Raw genomic sequence first — 21220 nt, 5'->3', positions numbered from 1 at the left:
AAAACACGGCCATGCATGCAACTCCAGTTCACAAAGTTATTTTGAAAAAGAAGAAGAATTAAACTTATTGATTACAAAAACAGAAGATGAAAATCTGTGAGTTTAGTGTGAAAAGTGAGCCATGCTGAGCTAGGGAAACAAGATGAAGGGAGAATAGGAAGTGATTATTCATGTACTGAGGAAATAAATTTCTTATCTCACACCTCACACCCTGTGGGAGGTGATCCTAGTGTGACATCTTAGCGCATGATACTAGAGAGAAAACCATTCCACCATAGGACTCAGTGCTAGAGAACCTGAAACTTACTTCTTTACTATTTGTGAGGAACTCTAAACAGAACCCAATAAAGTGGTTCAACACTTTTGAATTTTAAGGGATGCTGTCTTCAGACTTTATGGATCCCCACTAGTAAAACACATATGTCACAGACAGAAAGGAAAGCAAACCAGATTTTCCTATTTCAGCAGTTAATCAATATGTCTTTGAAGATTTGGTGAGTGATTTTCATTATCTAGAAGTTAAAAACAAAGGTTCTGGAACCACAGTATGCATGGGTGTTTAGACACTACTGCTTAAAAGTTGAGCGACCTTGGGAAAGTTCCTTAACCTCGTGCTGTCATAGTTTCCCCATCTATAAAAGGGATAAGTAATATGTACCCTAATTCTTAGAGTTGGTGGGAAGGTTAAATGGCAAAATAAAGGTAAAAGTAATCAGAAAGTAACAGACACATAGCAGTCATTCAATGAATATTAACTATTCTTATTATTCTGAAGAATATAGCAAAGCTGCTCTCAAAAGCCTGCAACCTGATTTGTCGGTCTCTGAACCTGTATGCTTATGTTCTTTATTGTTACACGTATGTCTCACTGTAAACTAACAAATTTCTGTATCAAGCAGATACTTATTAAAAGATCACTTTTGGGGCCTCCCTGGTGGCGCGGTGGTTGAGACTCCGCCTGCCGATGCAGGGGACACGGGTTCGTGCCCCGGTCTGGGAAGATCCCACATGCCGCGGAGCAGCTGGGCCCGTGAGCCACGGCCGCTGGGCCTGCGCGTCCGGAGCCTGTGCTCCGCAACGGGAGAGGCCACAACAGTGAGAGACCCGCGTACAGAAAAAAAAAAAAAAAAAAGCTCACTTTTGTAGGGATTAAGATTTTTCAGAAAAAGACAAATTAAAGAATTTTTAATTTTTAATTAGAAAATCAGATTCTCTAAGCTCAGAAAAAATAAATAAATTAAATAGCAATAAATTAAAACGGACAGTTTTGCGTACTTGAAATAAAAGTTTGAGTCCGGGTTTCTGCAGTTTCCCTATCAGTAAAATGAGGAGGCTGGTCGAGAGGACCTCCAAGGATGCCTTCGAGCTTTACCAACCTCTAACGCGGGTGGAGGGGATTTAACTTTAATCCGGTTTACCGGAATTTTAAGTAGTGACAGTTCAAGATAATGAATTGAAGTGGAACACGTGCTTGCGTAAACCTGGTCGGCCCAAACTGTTCCCCCTCCGGATTGGCCGTTCACGTTCCGGGGGTGTGGCGAAAGAGCGAAGAGACCAGGTCTTTTTTTTTTTTTTTTTTTTTTTTTTTTCTTTTTGCGGTATGCGGGCCTCTCACTGTTGTGGCCTCTCCCGTTGCGGAGCACAGGCTCCGGACGCGCAGGCCCAGAGGCCATGGCTCACGGGCCCAGCCGCTCCGCGGCATATGGGATCCTCCCAGACCGGGGCACGAACCCGTATCCCCTGCATCGGCAGGCGGACTCTCAACCACTGCGCCACCAGGGAGGCCCGAGACCAGGTCTTAAACACTTTCAATCAGGCATTAGCGCGGTCGGCCTCGCGGTCTGGCCACGCCCCCACGCCGGCGTCTCCCGGGGTCCTTCCGTGAGCGTTGATATGATTGGCCGGCGGAAGATAGTTCTCTTTTCCTTCCTGGCTGCTTGAAGGTTAGCCGCCATTATGGTGAGTCTCCGCGGATCCAGGGATCATCCGATGTATATCTGAGCCATCCTCCGTCCCCTGGTCCCGCCATTAGCACTACGGCCGCCCGAAGCCCGATTGCTCTTCCCTGGCCGTGTCTGACGGAGGCCGGTTGCCGAGGGCCGGGGAGCCGCCGGCGGCGAGTCCGGGCTGCGCTGTCGACCCAGACATGCCGGGCTTCCGAGTCCACGGAATGGGGACTGCGAGAGCGGCTGCGGTGTTTGTCGGCTTCGTGGAGTCTAGTGGGTGGGGTGGGGTAGGGTGAGGAGAGACACATCGCACTTGAACGCTTAATTTGGGGTAGGCGGTTCGCCGGTGAAGGCAGCTCAGGAGGAGAAGAGGGTGTCGGCAGCGCCCGGGCGTGTTGCGACGACTGAAACCGTTCCCTCGTGTAAGCTAGAATATTGTCAGCCGAATGGATCGTCTTGTTTCACAGAGGGGAAACAGGCCCCGGGAAGAGGAGCCACTTTGAGGCTTTCCCTGTCATGATTAGTTCATTAGAAGGTTCACCTGTTTTTAACCCCACTTTATCTGCGAGCTGTTTTTCCCTTGACCCTTACTTTCAAAAATTGAATATTGTTGAAGTGAACTTAGTGTGGTGTGGTTTTTCAGACTGCAGTCGAAAATTAGCAATCAGTCTACTATGAGAGCTCTTCTTTTCCTTTTTGGTGAAATTTTTAGTCAGTGTAAGCACGCTGAATGCCTACATTCCATGGTAGTCACTCAGTGTAAAAGAGCAACGGGGCCATTCAGAAGGGTACAGTTTTTTTGTGGGGTGTAGCGTTGGTCATTCAAAAAGGATAGTTTACAAGGAGGTGGTGCAATGCTTGTCACATCTGTGCAGGATGCAATAAACAGGGTGCCGTGACAATAACATTTATAGAATCACAGCTTTACTCCAGAGAGGTAGGCTTTAACTGGGGGTGATTTTTGCCTCTGAGGGGACAGTTGACAAAATCTGGATACATTCTTGGTTACAACTGGGAAGCGCGGGTGCTACCGGCATCAAGTGGTTAGAGGTCAAAGATGCTGCTAAACAGTCTAAAATGCACTGGACAGTCCCCACAGCACAGAAGTAGCTGGACCGAAATATCAGAGGTTTGAGAAACCTTGCTGCAGAGTGATTTCTGTAATGAAGTGAAGTAAGGCGTTTCCAGATTTAAAATCTTGACAGATTCAGAATGTGGCTGTTGAGCGTGTTTTCTTGATGCTGTTTTTGTGATGGGGTGACCTGTGAGTTAGGCACTGTGCTAAGTGGGTTAGGAGGAGATGGGAATTTGTGCATTTTTTTCTTTTTTTCTTTTATTGAAGCTTTCTTGCCACTAATCCATGTGACTCCTGAGTATTTGAAATGTGGTTCCTGCAGCTGAGGAATTGCGTTTTAAATGTTGTTTATTTTTAATTATCCACAGATGGAGAGCCACAGGGTCTACTGATTTGGACATTGCAATTCTAGCTCTTGGAAAATCACAGCGGGTCAAGAAAAGGTTGACTAGTTTTACTAATGAGTGTTGTTATGTTTTCAGAACGACACGGTAACTATCCGGACAAGGAAGTTCATGACCAACCGACTACTTCAGCGGAAACAAATGGTAAGGAAGGGTACGTCAAAGGTTGGTTGTTATTCAGTTTTGAAGATGTATTTCATTATAATAAACACTAAACTTGGTAATCTTTTTAGGTCATCGATGTCCTTCATCCTGGGAAGGCAACAGTACCTAAGACAGAAATTCGGGAAAAACTAGCCAAAATGTACAAGACCACACCAGATGTCATCTTTGTGTTCGGATTCCGAACCCATTTTGGTGGTGGCAAGACAACTGGCTTTGGCATGATTTACGATTCCTTGGATTACGCAAAGAAGAATGAGCCCAAACACAGGCTTGCAAGAGTAGGTGTCCTCTCTGTTCAACAGCTGCTAAAGACATTTTTTCAGTAACATTGTGTTGTGGGTGCAGTGGAATGAGCAAAAGCAAGCAGTCTGCAGGGGGACAACATACTAAAGAACTCTTAAGGGGTTGAGAGAAAAGATTCTTTGATAAATACACAGAGTACAGTTCAGAATGGGGTCTGCAGGATTTGAGGAGGTGACATTTGATCTGTGTCTAGAAGAGCAGGTAAAGCAATGCTCCTGGAGGTAGGAACTGGAAGTAGGTAGGGGGATGAGTTTAGAAAGGTAGGTTGGCACCAAATTAAGTGAAATCTTTATTCCTAAACATCTGAGTTTGGGCTTAACTTCATAGGTTGCCAGGAACCATGAAAGCTTTTGGATCACTGCCTGAGTACCAAGCACTACACAGTGACCTACAGTTGACCGTTGAACAACACGGGTTAGAATTATGAAGGTCCACTTAGCGCAGATTTTTTTCAGTAGTAAAATCTGTATTACAGCGATCCAAGGTTGGTTGACTACACAGATGTGAAGGGAAGTGTGGATGTGGAGGGCCAGCTATAAGGTATACTCAGATATTCAACTGTGTTGAGGGTTGGCACCCATATTTGTGCAGTTGTTCAGGACTCAACTGTACAGCAGTAGACCGGGCAAACTCCCTAGCTTACATACTAAATTGTGAATGAGCAAATGGATTGTTACTTTGAAATAGTTCTTGTGCCTGCCCCCTTTTAACTTTTTTTCCTCCTTGCTGTTAGGTAAAATCTTTCCATTGAATAGGTATGTGGTAGATAGATGCTGCACTCTTTTAATTGGGTGGTCTGGGAGACCTGGCTGAGGTGAAGTGAAGCCGAGATCCTTGTAAAGATTGGGGAGCATTCCCGTAGGCAGCAGGAAGAGCAAATGCAGAAGTGGGCAGAGTGAAGATAGGTAGCTGGATGCGGTCTCCGTGGGGGGGTGTAGAGTTCTTGGGAAAGATTCCTCTGTCAGCTATGAGTAGTAAACAGGGAGTTGAAATGGAAGAGACCCTGAAAATGTGGAGACCTAGCGAACTGTAGGCTCAGAATCATAACAGCATGCATGGAGCGTTGAGTGCACACTTTTCCTGTGCTGTTTTCTATTCGTGCTATCTCTCAATTTGATGACTGTTTCTGTTCTAGCACAAACAAGTATTGTTAAATGTACTTGAAGAGTTTTGACTTCTGAAGCTGTATTTCTTGAGCTCCAGCCTGGTCACTTTCCCTCCCGGATTAGTATGTAACAATAAGTTGATGTTTGCAAGTCACTTACGTTTATATGTATATATATTTCTTTCTTTTTCAGCATGGCCTATACGAGAAGAAAAAGACCTCGAGAAAACAGCGAAAGGAACGCAAGAACAGAATGAAGAAAGTCAGGGGGACTGCAAAGGCCAATGTTGGTGCTGGCAAAAAGGTATAGTTTATCAAGGGAAATACAGAAATGTCAATTCCAGGTTTTTAGTTTGTAGAAAGGTGGGGTTTTGTTTTCTTAATAACCTTTCTTAATGTTTCTTCTTTTCCCACTTCTTCTGGATTACAGAAGGTAACCTGTTTTGAGAAGCCACGTAACGTAGTATCTTAACAGCTCAGTAGAGTAGCTTTGCCCACCCCTTGTCAGCTCACAGATTAGCACAGCATGGGGCCACATCGGTTCAGTGGTCGGTAGAGTGATCCTGGTGGGTGCCTTGCAAGTCCTATCAGGAAAGTTTTCATTTTACTGCTAATTACAAAGATTGTTAAAGGGGGAGCAGATCTAGTTTCCCAAGACTTGTTTTCTTAAAATTGACAGCTGATTGAAGAAGCAGCTGAATCAATGTGGCCCGTGTTTTCCTGGCATGCTGGAGAGGTAGCACAGTTCTCCATTGCTTTCCTCTCCAGTTAGTCAGGACTTAAGTGATTTTAATGATGAGCTTTTTACCAGCTTTGCTAGCTAATTGTAAATAGTTGAATGGAATTAAGGTGTTGGGTTGTTAAATTAACAAATAATCAAGTGTTCTGTGAACTTTTTTTTTTTTTTTTTTTTTTTGCCTTTTCCCTCTACTTTCTTGGAATTCTTGTTCATCAGAAATGAAGTGTCTAGCAGGTACTGAGATTGTGAGCACGGTGTGGGGATGCATCACCTTCACTAAGATTGCTTTGATGCTTTGCATGTTGGCTTTTGGAAGAGAGTTTTGTAGTATAGTCTATTATAACACCACTGCTATGGTTTAAAATAGTATATTATGGGCAAAGGAGAAAAGCTTTAAATGACGTTTATTTTGGAAACTCAAAAATGCATGTTAAGTTGTGAAGTGCCCCAGTGGAGGAAGGTAGCCGCTTTTAACTGGCACTTGGGAAATGCTGTGTTCCAGAGCGCCACGTACCCAGGAAATGGCTTTACTTAACACAGGGCTTGGGAAGGGTTCTCTCATCCAGTCATGAGCAGTCTTTCCCTTGGGGACTCTGGAGATTGGTTGATTCTCTGGCAGCTTTGGTGATAAACTGGTCCAGAAAATCTGGCAAAGCCTCTGTCCGGGGAGCACACACACTGAAAGCTGCCTTTTACTGTCTCCTTTACTGTCCCATTGCTTTTTATTAGTTGATCTCCAGCTTTCCACTTGATGCCCCTTTTTTTTAATTGGAAAATTTCCAAGATAATTGAATATTCACATCAAAGCCTTTGATAAATATGCTTTTCCCACAGGTACTTAAATACTTTTGTACATCTGAGCAGCCTAAACCAGTAACATGTAAAGTGGGCTGAGAGTGGGTTGGGACTAGTAAGGTTTTGAAACAGTGGTGGTCACCGCTGGACATGCTTCCTCTCACCGTGACTCCCCGCCAGACCAGGCAGTAACGTGGTGTGCCTGCTCCGGGCTGTAATCACATTGACTTCCGGGTGCCACGGAGTTGTAATGGACTCTGCCAGAGGAACTGCTTGCTGCTTAGTTAGAAGAACTGCTCCCTGTTTGTGAGGCTTAGTATACTTGTTGACAGAAGTTCCAGAAGTTGAAAAACAGTCAATATTTGTGTTCTGATCTAGGTCTGAAGAACTTTTTTACACATTGTTTTCTTCATTGAGCTTTTGAGTCCCGTGTGTTAGTGCTCAGCGGTGATGTGCAGAGTTTAGCCCTGTGGGGACCTGAGCTATCACTATTCCTGCTTCAGGTTGCACTAGTGCATTTCACTAGCACTGCTCTGAAAAGCGGCTGGAAAAGGAATGCATAAATGAGCATGTGTATTCTTTGGCTCAAATAAAAAAAGGCATAGTAATGTCCTTTGAACTTAGATGTTGGAATTCAGACATTGGAGTTTCACCTTTCGGGTATAATAGAGTTGTTTTAAATTAAGGAATAGTCTCATGTTTGAAGAGCAATTGAATTTTTTTTTTTTTTTTTTTTTTACATCAGCTGAGTTCTGCCTTTTTAAATACTAATTCACACTACTTGTGTTGATTGTGGATGGTGGCTTTTAAAGTACTGAACTGAGACAGGTTTTAAAAGACTTGCTTGATCATTTAGAGCTCTCCCCTTGTGGTTAAATTAGACTTCAGTCTGTGATGATTCTCAGGTCTGTTGATGGTGCTAGTGTGCCCAGCACGGTGTTGCTGAGCAAAGCAGAGGCGCCTTCATTTGTAAGTAGGCAGTGGCAGCCTACGAACCATAGTAATCAGGCAGGCTGTTCTCAAAATTGGGTGGAATAAAATCAGTGAGTGTGTCTAGGGAGTGCTCTTTATACAGTTGCAAAGAACAAAATAGTCATTAAGGTATCTGATTGCATGCAGATTATTTAGGAGTTTGAAAAGGGACTATTAATGAAATGTTTCTTTTCCCTCTTCCCTCCTTTCCCCCTTCCCTGCCACTGATTCAGTGAGCTGGAGATTGGACAACAGGTATAATTAAAGCTTTTCGTTTAGATCGCTAGCCTCCTTGGTCATTAAAAATAGAGCATGTGAAATGATTTAGAAGTATATTTACAAATGCTCTCAAGAGTTGTGCCTCTTAAAAACTAGCAGTGACATGGTTTCGTTGTCAAAACTTGTTTTTTGTCTCATCCCTAACTTGAATGTTTGTGAGTTTTATATCTTGATGCTTACATTGTTTTAAGATCACACAAGCTTAATATGGTCTAGGTTACTAATGTTCGTTCTGCATGAGTGTCATTAATTTTGGGGTTTGTTGAAGACTTTGAACTTTAATTTTTAAAGGCAGTTGCTAACTAAATTTTTCTTTTTCTTTAATTCACAGAAGGAATAAAGACTCTGCAGTGACTGTATCTGTGGTGATTGTGCAGATTTTTCATGAGAGAGTTAATAAACTAAGACTTTTTACATATCTGGTTGTTTGGAATATATTTGAAGTTTACTGGGAGGGCTGTAAAATTGGTTTGCTGTTTAACAGATTTAGAGTGCTGCCCAAGTTCACATGTTCCATTAAGCATTCAGTGAAAACTTGCTATGTTGGGGTGGTGTTTGTCCTTCCCTTTAATGGCACAAAGATGTCAGGGTGTAGAGTATTGGCAACGTGAGAGCATGTAGGGCCAGTCTGGTGTGCTCATGTTAATACTTGGTATTATAGTTGGTCAGTCTCTGAAAGAGACTCTTGAAACCTGAATTCCTTTTTGGTCTTACTAGAACCCCACTTAGTCTTTGTTACGGGAAAAAATTTGCTGGCTTTGATAGAAATTAAGTTACTAGATTGCATTCTCATCATTTATCCTGAAGTAAACAGGATCTGTCAAAATTGTTATTTGTCTATTGCAGGGTGCATATTGGTGTGTAATGTGTAATTGCTTGGTAAATCTGATTGTGCATGGGTTTTATGAAGCATTGAGGGTTATCTAGTGCTACTTTTTCTTTGCCAGATGCTTATTCTCACACTGGCTTTTTTAGGCGTCAAGGTTGAGAACCTGAAATGTGGGTTATTGGTCAGTTGTGTGGGGTTGGGGGATTTGAGGAGGGGGTTGTTTAAGGTTGCTGGGGGGTTGGGGTGCCATTTAAGAGGATAGGAAACATGAGTAGGAGACCTTGGGTGTTTGGGAGGGGACAGAAGAGGCATTAATGGTTCATGGGTTTTGGATGTCATTCTTCCCTGAGGTGGGTGTGTGATTGGTTTCTACCTTAAGTGGGTCCATGTAGGAGTCAAGCTTATAAATGCTATTAAGAACTATGTCAGTGGATGAAAAGCTTCAGAGAAAACTCAGGAAGCAGTAGAGGACTGCTTGGCTGGTTGGGTTGAAAGGGGAACCAGGAAAAAGCAAGAATCATGATAACAGAAGGTATGTGAGGGTTGCAGGAAGGAGTGGTTGAATATTTTGGAGAGAGCATGGTGAGAGGCCTTGACTTGAAGAAGGAGCTATAGCCTGGGAGGGCAGGGATGTGACCAGGTAAGTGAGGGGCCAGAACCTGCTGGCCCAGGGTGCAGAGGGCGGCGGGGTGGGTGTAGTTCCATTTGTGGCTCTGCTGAGGCTGCATACTTGGGTTTGTGGTAACCATGGCCTTGTGGGTTCCCTTGCTAGGGAATCTGCTTTGTGCTCCCTTAATAGGACCAGGAAATAAGATCAGATGGTCTCCTTGTATAGGAAGAGTTTGGAGGAGTGGGGGATTTAGGTCTGCACACTTCTGTTTTCACCCAAATGGCTAATGGGTGGTGTGGAATCCCTGAGGGATTTGAGGTGAGTGGCATTTTTAAATGCGCAGTGCGTGGAGGCCAGAGATCATCCATGCCTGGTGGAGATGCAGTTCCCCAGGACTGATCTAGGGTGTAGGCGCAGAGATGGACTGGTGAGCAGCATGTAGGGGCAAGAAGCAGAAGATGCTGGGAGAGGTTATATTTGGGATGGCTCAGGACAGGGCAGGAGATGAAGCCGAGCAATGGTGGGTGGGGGTGGGGGGTAACCCCAGGGGCCTGTGGTCACAGAGTTCAGGAGCAGGGCTAGAAGAAGCAATGGAGCAAGAACCAAAGGGTATGAGGTGGTTTTCAGAGTGAGGTACTAGGGGTTGGTGTGAAGACAGGGCATAGCTGCAGGGAGCCTGATGAGGTGAAGTTTGGCAACCTAGTCACAAGGTGCGTAGGCCTTTCCATTGGGATATGCTCGGGGAGGGCAAAGTTTGCAATCATTCAGCCAGTAGTCTCTTTGAATGGAATCGGGATTAACTCTGGTTGAGCCTGTTTTTCTAGGGGAACTGCCTGGGCTAGGATATTACAAACTTCACGAACTGGCAGTCTTGTCAGTAAGCTTTGTTGGACAGGTAAAGCATTTCAAAATAGGACAAACACGTACATGGAGATCCAGATTCCTAGCCTCTTAAGTTATCAGAAGAATCAACAGCAGGCCCACCTTCCTGCATGGTAACAGTTGGCAAGGTTAGAGGGTGGGCTGTGTGTCTCAGGGTAGGTGTTCTGTCATCCCCTGCGGCCTCTGCTCCTGCAAGCTAGCCTGCACCCTTGTCCACCTGCTCTCTGGTCTTGTGTCCCCTTGCATGCTGCTTAACTAATTTCTAGTCCAGCTGGGTGTCTGGGCAAGTTGCTTGGTACCCTGATTGGGTTAACTTCTCTTTAAATGGGGGCCCCCAAGGGTACCTTCTCTGCTGACGTGACTCACAAGGCTATTTTGAGCCTCAGATGATAAAGCATCTGTGAGAATAGTTTGGAACCTGAAGTGCTGAGCAACTGTGTGACAGGGACTAGCAAGGACTAGCGTTCAGTTGTGCACAGTTGTGCTGTGGAACTCTAGGATTGGAGATTCAGCACTTTGTCGCCCTGACATTAACCAGACCATACTGCTGTCAACAGGCTTTGAAAGAGCCTCTGTGAAAATGCAAAGTTGACTTTACTCATCAACAGTCAGGGAGGGCACATCCCTTCCCTCAGCTTGGCACTTGTGGAGGCTGTTGCTTCATGAGGATAGCAAGGACGAGTCTGGCGAGAAGTTTAGAACTGCACCCCTTTGTTCCACTTGGAGCTGCACGTGCCCAGGTAGTCAGCCAGCGTTGAACTGCTCTGCTCTCTTCCCTCCAAAGAAGAGGTTGGATGGCAAGTTGATTATTCTGGGCTCTCCTTAAAGGTAGCATCTTGACAAATACACCATACTCTTGTAGCCGAGGCAGTTACTGTATAAACAGTTACTTCCTTTAATCTGTACAATAATCCTGAGAGGCAGGTCTCATTGGACCCATGTTGGAGAGGGTTTAGAGCAGTTAAGCAACTTAACTAAGTGGGGTGGGATTAGAATGCAGTTGTTTGACTGCAGTCTTTGTGCATTTACCCATTGTTAAACAAATGTTAATTGAGCAGCTTTCTTCCACAGGGTGTATAATGGCGTGCAAGACTATACCTACTACGTTCTGTATTTGTCTAACTACTTGTAGTTAGGGTTCCTGTTGCCAGTAGTGTTACTGAACAAGTCATAGATGACCATCTGAATTCCCCATTTACTGAACCTGCTGTGCGCGCTAGTCCCTGTTCTGGTAGCTGGGGAGATGGGTGAAGAAGCTGTCCCTGCCCCCAGTGCTCAGAGGGGCTTAAGCACCTTGTCCGGGGTCTCATGGCCTGGTTTCTGCTCCTTACCATGAAGCAGCAGACTGTAATTATGTTAAGTTAGGTGGTGGAAATCCAGAGGTGAGAAAGTCTTCGAAGAGTAACGCTAACGGGTAAAATGTGATCTGATCTGGGCACACGGGAGCAGGTGTCTCACTGGGGCTATGAAAGTAGAGAAAGATCACATGGAGATGCACCAGTTATCCTGCAGGGGAAGAGTGGGGATGAGGTGGGAGAGTGCGGGAGCAGAGTGCAGGTAGGCTTTGTCATCCTCAGTGAGGTGCAAGGCGCTGTGGTGACTGGTGGCTTCTAGCAGAGTGTTGCCCAGAGCATTTCTGGTAAGAGAAATTCTATTTCAAAAATAGGTTTCAGGTTGGCTGCAAGAGCACAGAGGTGTGACGATTGATTGATTGATTTTTTCACATCTTTATTGGAGTATAATTGCTTTGCAATGGTGTGTTAGTTTCTGCTGTATAACAAAGTGAATCAGCTATATGTATACATACATCCCCATATCCCCTCCCTTTCGCGTCTCCCTCCCACCCTCCCTATCCCACCCCTCTAGGTGGTCACAAAGCACCCAGCTGTTCTCCCTGTGCGATACAGCTGCTTCTCACTAGCTATCGATTTTACATTTGGTAGTGTATATATGTCCATGCCACTCTCTCACTTTGTCCCAGCTTACCCTTCCCCCTCCCCGTGTCCTAAAGTCCATTCTCTATGTCTGTGTCTTTATTCCTTTCCTGCCCCTAGGTTCTTCAGAACCTTTATTTCTTTTCTTTAAGATTCCATATACATGTGTTAGCATACGGTATTTGTTTTTCTCTTTCTGACTGACTGCACTCTGTATGACAGACTCTAGGTCCATCCACCTCACTACAAATAACTCAATTTTGTTTCTTTTTATGGCTGAGTAATATTGTATATATGTGCCACATCTTTATCCATTCATCTGTCGATGGACACTTAGGTTGCTTCCATGTCCTGGCTATTGTAAATAGAGCTGCAGTGAACATTGTGGTACATGACTTTTTTTTTTTGGTGGTATGCGGGCCTCTCACTGTTGTGGCCTCTCCCGTTGCGGAGTACAGGCTCCGGATGCGCAGGCTCAGCGGCAATGGCTCACGGGCCTAGCCGCTCCGCAGGATGTAGGATCTTCCCGGACCGGGGCACGAACCCGTGTCCCTGCATCCGCAGGTGGACCCTCAACCACCGCACCACCAGGGAAGCCCCTATGACTCTCTTTGAATTACGGTTTTCTCAGGGTGTATACCCAGTAGTGGGATTGCTGGGTCATATGGTAGTTCTATTTTCAGTTTTATAACAAACCTCTGTACTGTTCTCCATAGTGGCTGTATCAATTTACATTCCCACCAACAGGGCAAGAGGGTTCCCTTTTCTCCACACCCTCTCCAGCACTTATTGTTTGTAGATTTTTTTTGAAATAATATTATTTGGGATCTCAGAATTCTTACTGAAATACAGAACTGTACTTCTTTGTAACAGGACACAGAAAGAATGAGGGATAATCTGTAACTCTGAGGACTAAATTGTTTCAAATTTTCCTAAAGATTATAAGAGAAAGTATTAATCATATCATTGGTTCCAACCAGTGTGAGGTGATCCTCATTGTAGTTTTTTTTTTTAATTTATTTATTTTTGGCTGCATTGGTTTTTCATTGCTGCATGCGGGCTTTCTCTAGTTGCAGTGAGTGGGGGCTACTCTGTTGTGGTGCACGGTCTTTCCATTGCGTGGCTTCTCGTTATGGAGCACAGGCTCTAGGTGCGTGGGCTTCGGTAGTTGTGGCACATGGGCTCAGTAGTTGTGGCTTGCGGGCTCTAGAGCACAGGCTCAGTAGTTGTAGCGCTCAGGCTTAGCTGCTCTACGGCATGTGGGATCTTCCCGGACCAGGGCTTGAACCCATGTCGCCTGCATTGGCAGGTGGATTCTTAACCACTGCGCCACCAGGGAAGCCCCTCATTGTTTGTTTGATTTGCATTTCTCTAATGACTAGTGATGTTGAGCATCCTTTTCATGTGTTTGTTGGCAATCTGTATATCTTCTTTGGAGAAATGTATGTTTAGGTCTTCTGCCCATTTTTGGATTTGGTTGGTGGTTTTGATACTGAGCTGCATGAACTGTTTATATATTTTGGAGATTAATCCTTTGTTTGTTGCTTTGTTTGGAAATATTTTTTCCCATTCTGAGGGTTGTCTTTTCGTCTTGTTTATGGTTTCCTTTGCTGTGCAAAAGCTTTTAAGTTTCATTAGTTCCCATTTGTTTATTTTTATTTCTATTTCTGTAGGAGGTGGGTCAAAAAGGATCTTGCTGTGATTTATGTCATAGAGTGTTCTGCCTGTGTTTTCCTCTAAGAGTTTTATAGTGTCTGGCCTTATATTTAGGCCTTTAATCCATTTTGAGTTTATTTTTGTGTATGGTGTTAGGGAGTGTTCTAATTTCATTCTTTTAGATGTAGCTGTCCAGTTTTCCGAGCACCACTTATTGAAGAGGCTGCCTTTTCTCCATTGTATATTCTTGCCTCCTTTATCAAAGATAAGCTGACCAGGGCTTCCCTGGTGGCGCAGTGGTTGAGAGTCCGCCTGCCGATGCAGGGGATACGGGTTCGTGCCCCGGTCTGGGAGGATCCCACGTGCCGCGGAGCGGCTGGGCCCGTGAGCCATGGCCGCTGAGCCTGTGCGTCCGGAGCCTGTGCTCCGCAACGGGAGGGGCCACAACAGTGGGAGGCCCGCGTACCATAAAAAAAAAAAAAAGATAAGCTGACCATATGTGAGTGGGTTTATCTCTGGGCTTTCTATCCAGTTCCATTGATCTGTATTTCTGTTTTTGTGCCTGTACCATACTGCCTTGATTACTGTAGCTTTGTAGTATAGTCTGAAGTCAGGGAGTTTGATCCTCCAGGTCTGTTTTTCTTTCTCAAGATTGCTTTGGCTGTTCAGGGTCTTTTGTGTTTCTATATAAATTGTGAAGTTTTTTGTTCTAGTTCTGTGAAAAATGCCATTGGTAGTTTGATAGGGATTGCTTTGTGTAGTATAGTCATTTTGACAATGTTGATTCTTCCAATCCAAGAACATGGTATATCTCTCCATCTGTTTGTATCATCTTTAATTTCTTTTATCAGTGTCACTTGATTTATTTATGCTGGCAAAGCAGAGGCTTTCCTGAGTTCTGGAGCCCTGTAGTGTGAACCTAGGGAGTAAAGACACCTCAGTTTCATTTGTCCTTCCCCTTCCACTCACCCTTGAACTTCCTTTCCTGTATGCTAGACACTGTGGAAGTGAGACCCCCCAGAACAACAGTGTCCACGGTCTGGTTGGGAGTTAGGGACAAGTGAGGTTCTGGTGGGAAATGAGGCTGGAGGGGTCAGCAGGAAGGAACATTGTATGCTGGGCTAAGGATGTATCTTGTTCAGTATTTTGGTTGAATAAAAGAAAACTCTAGAGATAAGATGTTCAGCAGTGGATTGACTGTCTTTGTCATGGTGAATTCTTTGCATGGAGGGTACTTAAGCTCTTGGACTGCTCATGTATGTTGGAGAGGGGATTTGTGCAGGAGGTTAGGGGTTGTTGAGATGGCATCCAAGCAGTCTAGCTTAGTGGAAAAAGGACTAGACTGGGAATCGGGAGACCTGGTTTCTGATCCCTAGTCAGCTGACAGCTGGCTGGGGCCCTGGATGGGCAAGGGGCATCCCTTTCTTGGGCCTCCATTTCCCTGTGTTTAGGTGAGATACAAGGGCCGGATGCGTGGGTCCCAAGCGTGGTACCTGGGGGCTTGTTAAAAATGCAAATGCCCATGTCTCTTGTCCCAGTTTCCAGAGTTACTAGTTCTGGGTGGCACCGAAGCATCTGACATTTTAACAGCTTCCAGGTGATGCTACTGACGAGCTAGGTTAGGGAAACTGGACTAAAAAGTCTCTAATGTCCCTTCTGCCTCTGAGAATTCTGTGTCTCTGAGGGAGACTGTCCTTAAGAAGCTGGCAAGTAAACAGTAATACTACTGTTACTACTGCTAATAAAAGTAATACAGAATAGCTAACATTTATTGAGTGCCTTCTGTGTGCCAGGTATTGAACTCAATTTCTCTCATTTACCTTTTATAACCACTATGAGGGTGGTATTCTTATCCCTGTTTTACAGATGAAGAGATTGAGGCTCAAAAGAGATTAGTGCATTTGGTCAAAGTTATGCAGGTTTGACTGCCTGTGGTACACCTGGGGACATTTGTGGAACTTCCCAGTAAGGAGCTAGAATTTGCACTGAGTCTTGATGAGTGCAGAGAGATTAGCTAAGGCAGTAGTTCTCCAAATGTGGTCTGACAACTGGTAGCATCCGCATCCCCCTGGAACTTGTTAGAAATGCAAATTCTCAGACCCTACCCCAGACCCACCGAATCGGAAACTGTGGGGCCAGCAACCTGTGTTTTAACATGTCCTCTGGGAGGTACTGATGCAGGTTGAAGTTTGAGAACCACTGAGTTGGGGGTAGAGAATGACATTACAGGGGACACAGTCGTGGAGACCAGGAAGGGCAGTGTTGCAGACTGGCCCATCACTGGCCTTCCCTTTGGTGGAATCAAGAGGTCACATGAGCCATGCAGACTCCCACGAGGGGGCACTGTGGGCACAGGCTTGGATGCTGCCTGTTACGCTGTCATGGCTGCTACCCTGGTGGAAGCGTGAAAAAAGCCTGGTGCCACATCAACTGGAGAGGTCATTCTTTCTTCTCAGGAAAGGTCTAATGGGGGTGGTAATCTTGTTTATAGGATTCATTCCTTGTAGGGAAGCTGAACCTACAGGGCTTTCTGCTGTTCACACGTGCATGGCAATGTCTACCCGTCCGTGCTGCAGTGTCTCTGCAGATCCTGTGCAAACAGCATTCCTCTTGTAGCTCCCCAGCCAAGGGGCTTGCAGTTTCTTTGGAAGAAAGAACGCTTGAGCCCCAGCGGCCCGATTCTAGTTCATTGTGCTCCCTCTAGGTGACACCTCTGTCTGGTTCTTTGACAGTTTGGGAGTAGAGTGGAGTGCTGGGTCACAAGACATGTCTTCAAGCCTTAGCTCTGCCTCAGCCATGCTTTGTGATCTCAGGCAAGTCCCCTTTCTTTGGGCCTCATTTTTCTTCTGTGTTATATAAGGGAGTGGTACGGAGAAGGTGGCTTTCAGCATCTTTCTCTCCACATATAAAATGCTTCCCTGGGGGGTTGAGGAGGAGATAGGCTTGTCCTATTCAAGGAGCTGGGTTTGCAGGGCAGCTGTAAGCCCTGCTGCATGACATCCATCTCCTGTATCCATTTAAGTAAGCCTTGTCAGGTACTTGGTACAAGGCAGAAGGTGGAACCTATCAAAGTTGGATATTTTTTTAAAAGTCCAGATCTTTAGGCAAGGATTTGCCTCTATAGATTTCTTTTCTGCATATGCTTGGAAGAATGGGAGATTTACACCTTATTCTCCTCTCAGCTGCAGCGCGTATTTCTTCTGAGAATACATTGCCTCTGAAGGAGGGGCTGTGACAGTGTTGGGGGCTCTGGCATTCACCTCATTAATCAAGGGATTGGCGTCCAGCACCTCATGGTGACTGCTCACCCAGCTGAGCTACTCTGCCTGGGCACTTAGTTTCTGGAATTGTGTTTTCAGAGAGCTGTAGATGTGCTCATCTCAGAGCCAGAGGGGATTAAAGAGAGGATCTGGTTCAGCTCTCTTGCTGGCTCACCCTTTATACGATGATGTTCAGAGAGCTTGGTTAGAAATTGCCCAGCCCAATAGGCAAACACTGTCAAGCTTCAGCTCTCCTTGGTGGAGGACGCTCGTTAAACAAGATGCCTCTTTCCATCAGGCCCCCTTGGAGAAGGAAAGAAAGCTCCTCAGTTGATCTGGCACCTCTGTTTTGTATGCACATAACGCTCCATTTTCTTGTTTTTGGATGAGGCCACTGAGGCATAAGTCAGGTGGCTTTTCCTAAGTCCCGCAGCTCATCAGTGTGGGGGAGGACTGAGCTTCAGGCCTCTTCACCTTGAGCTGGTTCCCCTCCTGACTGCAGGTGAGCCATTTGCTACTCAGGTGCCATATTCTCCGCCTCTTTTTTTAAGAAAATATTCCACCCTTAGGTGTTTGGGTTTTTTTCCATTTTATTGAGATGTAATTGACATATAGCATAATATTAGTGTCAGGTATACAGCATAATGGTTTGATAAGTCTATATATTGTGAAATCACCACAGTAAGTCTATTTAACATCCATCATCTCACATAGTTAACAAATTTTTTTTCTTGTGATGAGAACTTTTAAGATTTACTCTCTTAGCAACTTTCAAATATATAATACAGTATCGTTAGCTATAGTCACCATGCTGTACATTACATCCCCAGAACTTACAGCTGGAAGTTTATACCTTTTGACCACCTTCACCCATTTTCACCCACCCCCTGCTTCTGGCAACCACCAACCTGTTCTGTTTCTGTGAGTTCGGTTTGTTTTAGATGCCACATATAAGTGAGATCATACAGTGTTTGTCTTTCTCTCTGACCTATTTCACTTAGCATATTACCCCCAAGTCCATCTGTATTGTCACAAATGGCAGGATTTCCGTTTTTATGGCTGAATAATACTCCGTGTGTGTGTGTCACATTTTTAATCATTCATCCAGTCATGGACACTTACGTTGTTTCTATGTCTTGACTATCGTAAATAATGCTGCAGTGAACATGGGAGGGCAGATACCTCTTTGAGATAGTGATTTCATTTCCTTTGGATGTATACCCATGTTTGGAATTGCTGAATCATATGGTAGTTATATTTTTAATTTTTTGGGAAAACTCCATACTATTTTTTGTAGCGGTTGCACCAATTTACATTCCCACCAACTGCACAAGGGTTCCCGTTTCTCCACGTTTTTGCCAACACTTGTGATCTGTCATTTTGATGACAACCATTCTAACAGGTGTGAGGTGATGCCTCATTGTGGTTTTTGATTTGCATTTCCCTGATGAGTAGTGATGAGCACCTTTTCATGTACCTTTTGGTTATTTGTGTGTCTTCTTTCAGAAAAATGTTCAGTTCCTCTGCCCATTTTTTTTTTTTTGGCTATTATATGAGTTTTTTATATATTTTGGATATTAACCCCTTATCTGATACTTGGTTTGCTAATATTTTCTCCTTTTCGGTAGGTTGCCTTTTCATTTTGTTGATGGTTTCCTTTGCTGGAGAAGCTTTTTAATTTGAAACAGTCCCACTTGTTCATTTTTGCTTTTGTTGCCTTTGCTTTTGGTGTCAAATCCAAAAAAATCATTGCCAAGACTGATGTCAGGGAGCTTACAGCCTGTATTTTCTTCTAGGAGCTTTATGGTTTTAGGTCTTCTGTTCAAGTGTTTAATCCATTTTGAGTTGATTTTTGGGTAGGCTGTAAGAGGTCCATGTTCTTTTGCATGTGGCTGTCCAGTTTTCCCAGTACCATTTTCCTTCTGTTTTTAAGGTTACAGAGCATTGTAGTATTGTCTGGGATGCTTCTCCATGCTGTCCAGCTTATTACCCTTTGCTGTCTCACAGAGTGTCGCTGGTACAGAAGTGTTCCCTCAGAGGCCGAGAATTTAAGTTTTTAAATTTATTTATTTTTGGCTGCATTGGGTCTTCATTGCTGCGTGTGGGCTTTCTCTAGTTGTGGCGAACTGGGGCTACTCTTCGTTGCGGTGCACGGGCTTCTCGTGTTGTGGAGCACGGGCTCTGGGCGTGCGGGCTTCAGGAGTTGTGGCTCACGTGCTCTAGAGCGCAGGCTCAGTAATTGTGGCACACGGGCTTAGTTGCTCCGCAGCATGTGGGATCTTCCTGGACCAGGGCTCAAACCCGTGTCCTCTGCATTGGCAGGCGGATTCTTAACCACTGTGCTACCAGGGAAGTCCTGAGGCTGAGAATTTGGGTGTCTCCTACTGGTGCTCCCCGAGCCAGCTTTGTCTTTGGTTTAGATGGTATATTAAGTAGGTGGCCTTCAGCTGCAGGTAACTGAGAATTCAAACTGCCTTGAACAGTTAAGACATTTATTTGCTTACATAAGAAGCCATCTAGATGCAAAGGGGCCTGCAACCTTGAAGGCCCCGTTGCATCTAGATGGCTTCTTATGTAGATGCAGCAGTTCAACAGTGTCATCAGGACCTAAAACATTTCTCTCTTTGCTTTGCTATTCACTGTGTTGGCTCCATTCTGCAAGATGGTTGCCAAGTACCACTGGGGCTAACAGGGCTAGGACTCGGGTGGCGTGGTGAGACATTTGGGACGTGAAACCTAAGGAGGTGTTCACTCGGGGTGGGCGCAGTGCAGGGTTAATGCTTTTATGACTCCAGGAGTACTTCACCCTGGTTCTGGCTTGGGGCTAACCCTGCCCTCCTTCATGTTTGTAGGGGAGAGACTGCCACCGCCCCCCGCCAACCCCCGCCGGCTCATTTCACTTAGAGTAGGCTAAACTGCTGCAACAAATAGGCCTGCAAAATGTGATTGGCATAAACACAATACAGACGTATTCCTAATTCTCCTAGAAGTCCAAGGCAGGGTATTCCTGGTCAGCAGGAAGCTTTCTTTTACATGTGGTAATTCAAGAACACAGCTTCCTTCTGTCCTGTGCCTTTGCCATCTTTAGGGCCTCAGTCACCTGCATCTGCCTGGCAGAGTGGGAAAAAGTGGTAGAGGAGAGGCACCCATTCTCCACAAAGGCCTGACTAGAAGTCACCCACATCATTCTATTCCTACTCTTGGCTGTGACTTAGTCTCCTGGCACACCGAACTGCAAGGGGGCTGGGGAATGTAGCCTAGCTCTAGCCCAGGCAGAGGTGAGGAGAGTGGTTTGGGGGGACATCTACTAGTCTTTGCCGTGGCGGGAAGAAGAAAATGGATGCTTTATGGGGACCCTTTGAACAGAAGCCTCTCAAGGAAATGGGGGAATTTATTGGAAAGCTGGAGGTGTCTAACAACCAGAATGTAGGTGGTGCTGGTGGCCCCCTTGAGAGTGGGACTGGAAAGTGTTCCAGTACACATCAGCTCTTCCCCCCTTCCCCCTCTGTGAGTCTACTCCACTCCTTTGCAGGCCTGCTGCTTTTGCTCTCCTTTCTTTCCCATGGCTACCATTCCAGCTTCCCATTCCCTCCCGTTCCAAGCATACAACATTAATTTGACCCTGCATCCCACTTGTCACTTCCCAAGAATGAGACGCTGACTGGCCTGGGAGAAGAGTCCCTTCCTGGTCCTGCTAGCTCATGGAGCCCACTTTCCACTTAACCAGGGCCGAGGGAGCGCTTGCTGAGAAGGAATGAAGACAGAGGGCGCTGCTGATGTGTCCACAGCAGCCGCCCCTCGTGTGCTAAGACTTGCTTTCCTTGTCACTCCCAGACCACCATGTTACCATTAAAAACAAAAAAACAAAAAAACACCTTTATTTTTAAAAACTTTATTTAAGAAAATAGCTTTATTGAGATATAATTCACATACCAAAATATCCTTTTTTTAAAAATTTATTTTATTTTTGGCTGCATCGGGTCTTTGTTGCTTCACGTGGGCTTTCTCTAGTTGCGGCGAGAAACTGCTCTTCGTTGTGGTGCGCGGGCTTCTCATTGTGGTGGCTTCTCTTGTTCTGGAGCACGGGCTCTAGGTGCGCAGGCTTCAGTAGTTGTGGCTCCGTGGGCTCTAGAGCGCAGGCTCAGTAGTTGTAGTGCATGGGTTTAGTTGCTCCGCAGCATGTGGGATCTTCCCGGACCAGGGCTCAAACCCTTGTCCCCTGCGTTGGCAGACGGATTCTTAACCACTGTGCCATCAGGGAAGTCC

General features: G+C 45.3%; 1 protein-coding gene across 9 annotated transcripts in view; it reads left to right on the top strand.

Annotated features, from left to right (window-relative positions):
* Window positions 1-1869: 1869 nt before the first annotated feature.
* The window catches only part of RPS24 (ribosomal protein S24), a gene marked incomplete at its 3' end in the record, with an annotated part of 510051 nt that continues 490700 nt past the window's right edge, over window positions 1870-21220 (top strand). For 2 of the 9 annotated variants that reach the window (XM_081234820.1, XM_081234817.1), the window contains exons 1-4: window positions 1873-1959; window positions 3504-3569; window positions 3659-3868; window positions 5192-5302. In XM_081234820.1, coding sequence (XP_081090946.1) covers window positions 1957-1959; window positions 3504-3569; window positions 3659-3868; window positions 5192-5302 — 390 coding nt within the window. In that variant the 5' untranslated portion in view covers window positions 1873-1956. Of the gene's footprint in view, window positions 1960-3503; window positions 3570-3658; window positions 3869-5191; window positions 5309-5428; window positions 5486-5677; window positions 5841-5953; window positions 5972-7737; window positions 7760-8114; window positions 8202-21220 lie in introns of those variants that run through there. The other 7 variants (XM_081234813.1, XM_081234816.1, XM_081234819.1 and 4 more) reach the window with 7 other exon arrangements.

This window comes from Mesoplodon bidens (assembly GCF_964165515.1).
Source record: "Mesoplodon bidens genome assembly, chromosome: 1".
Lineage (NCBI taxonomy): Eukaryota > Metazoa > Chordata > Mammalia > Artiodactyla > Ziphiidae > Mesoplodon > Mesoplodon bidens.
This window is presented reverse-complemented; position numbering and strand designations above follow the sequence as displayed.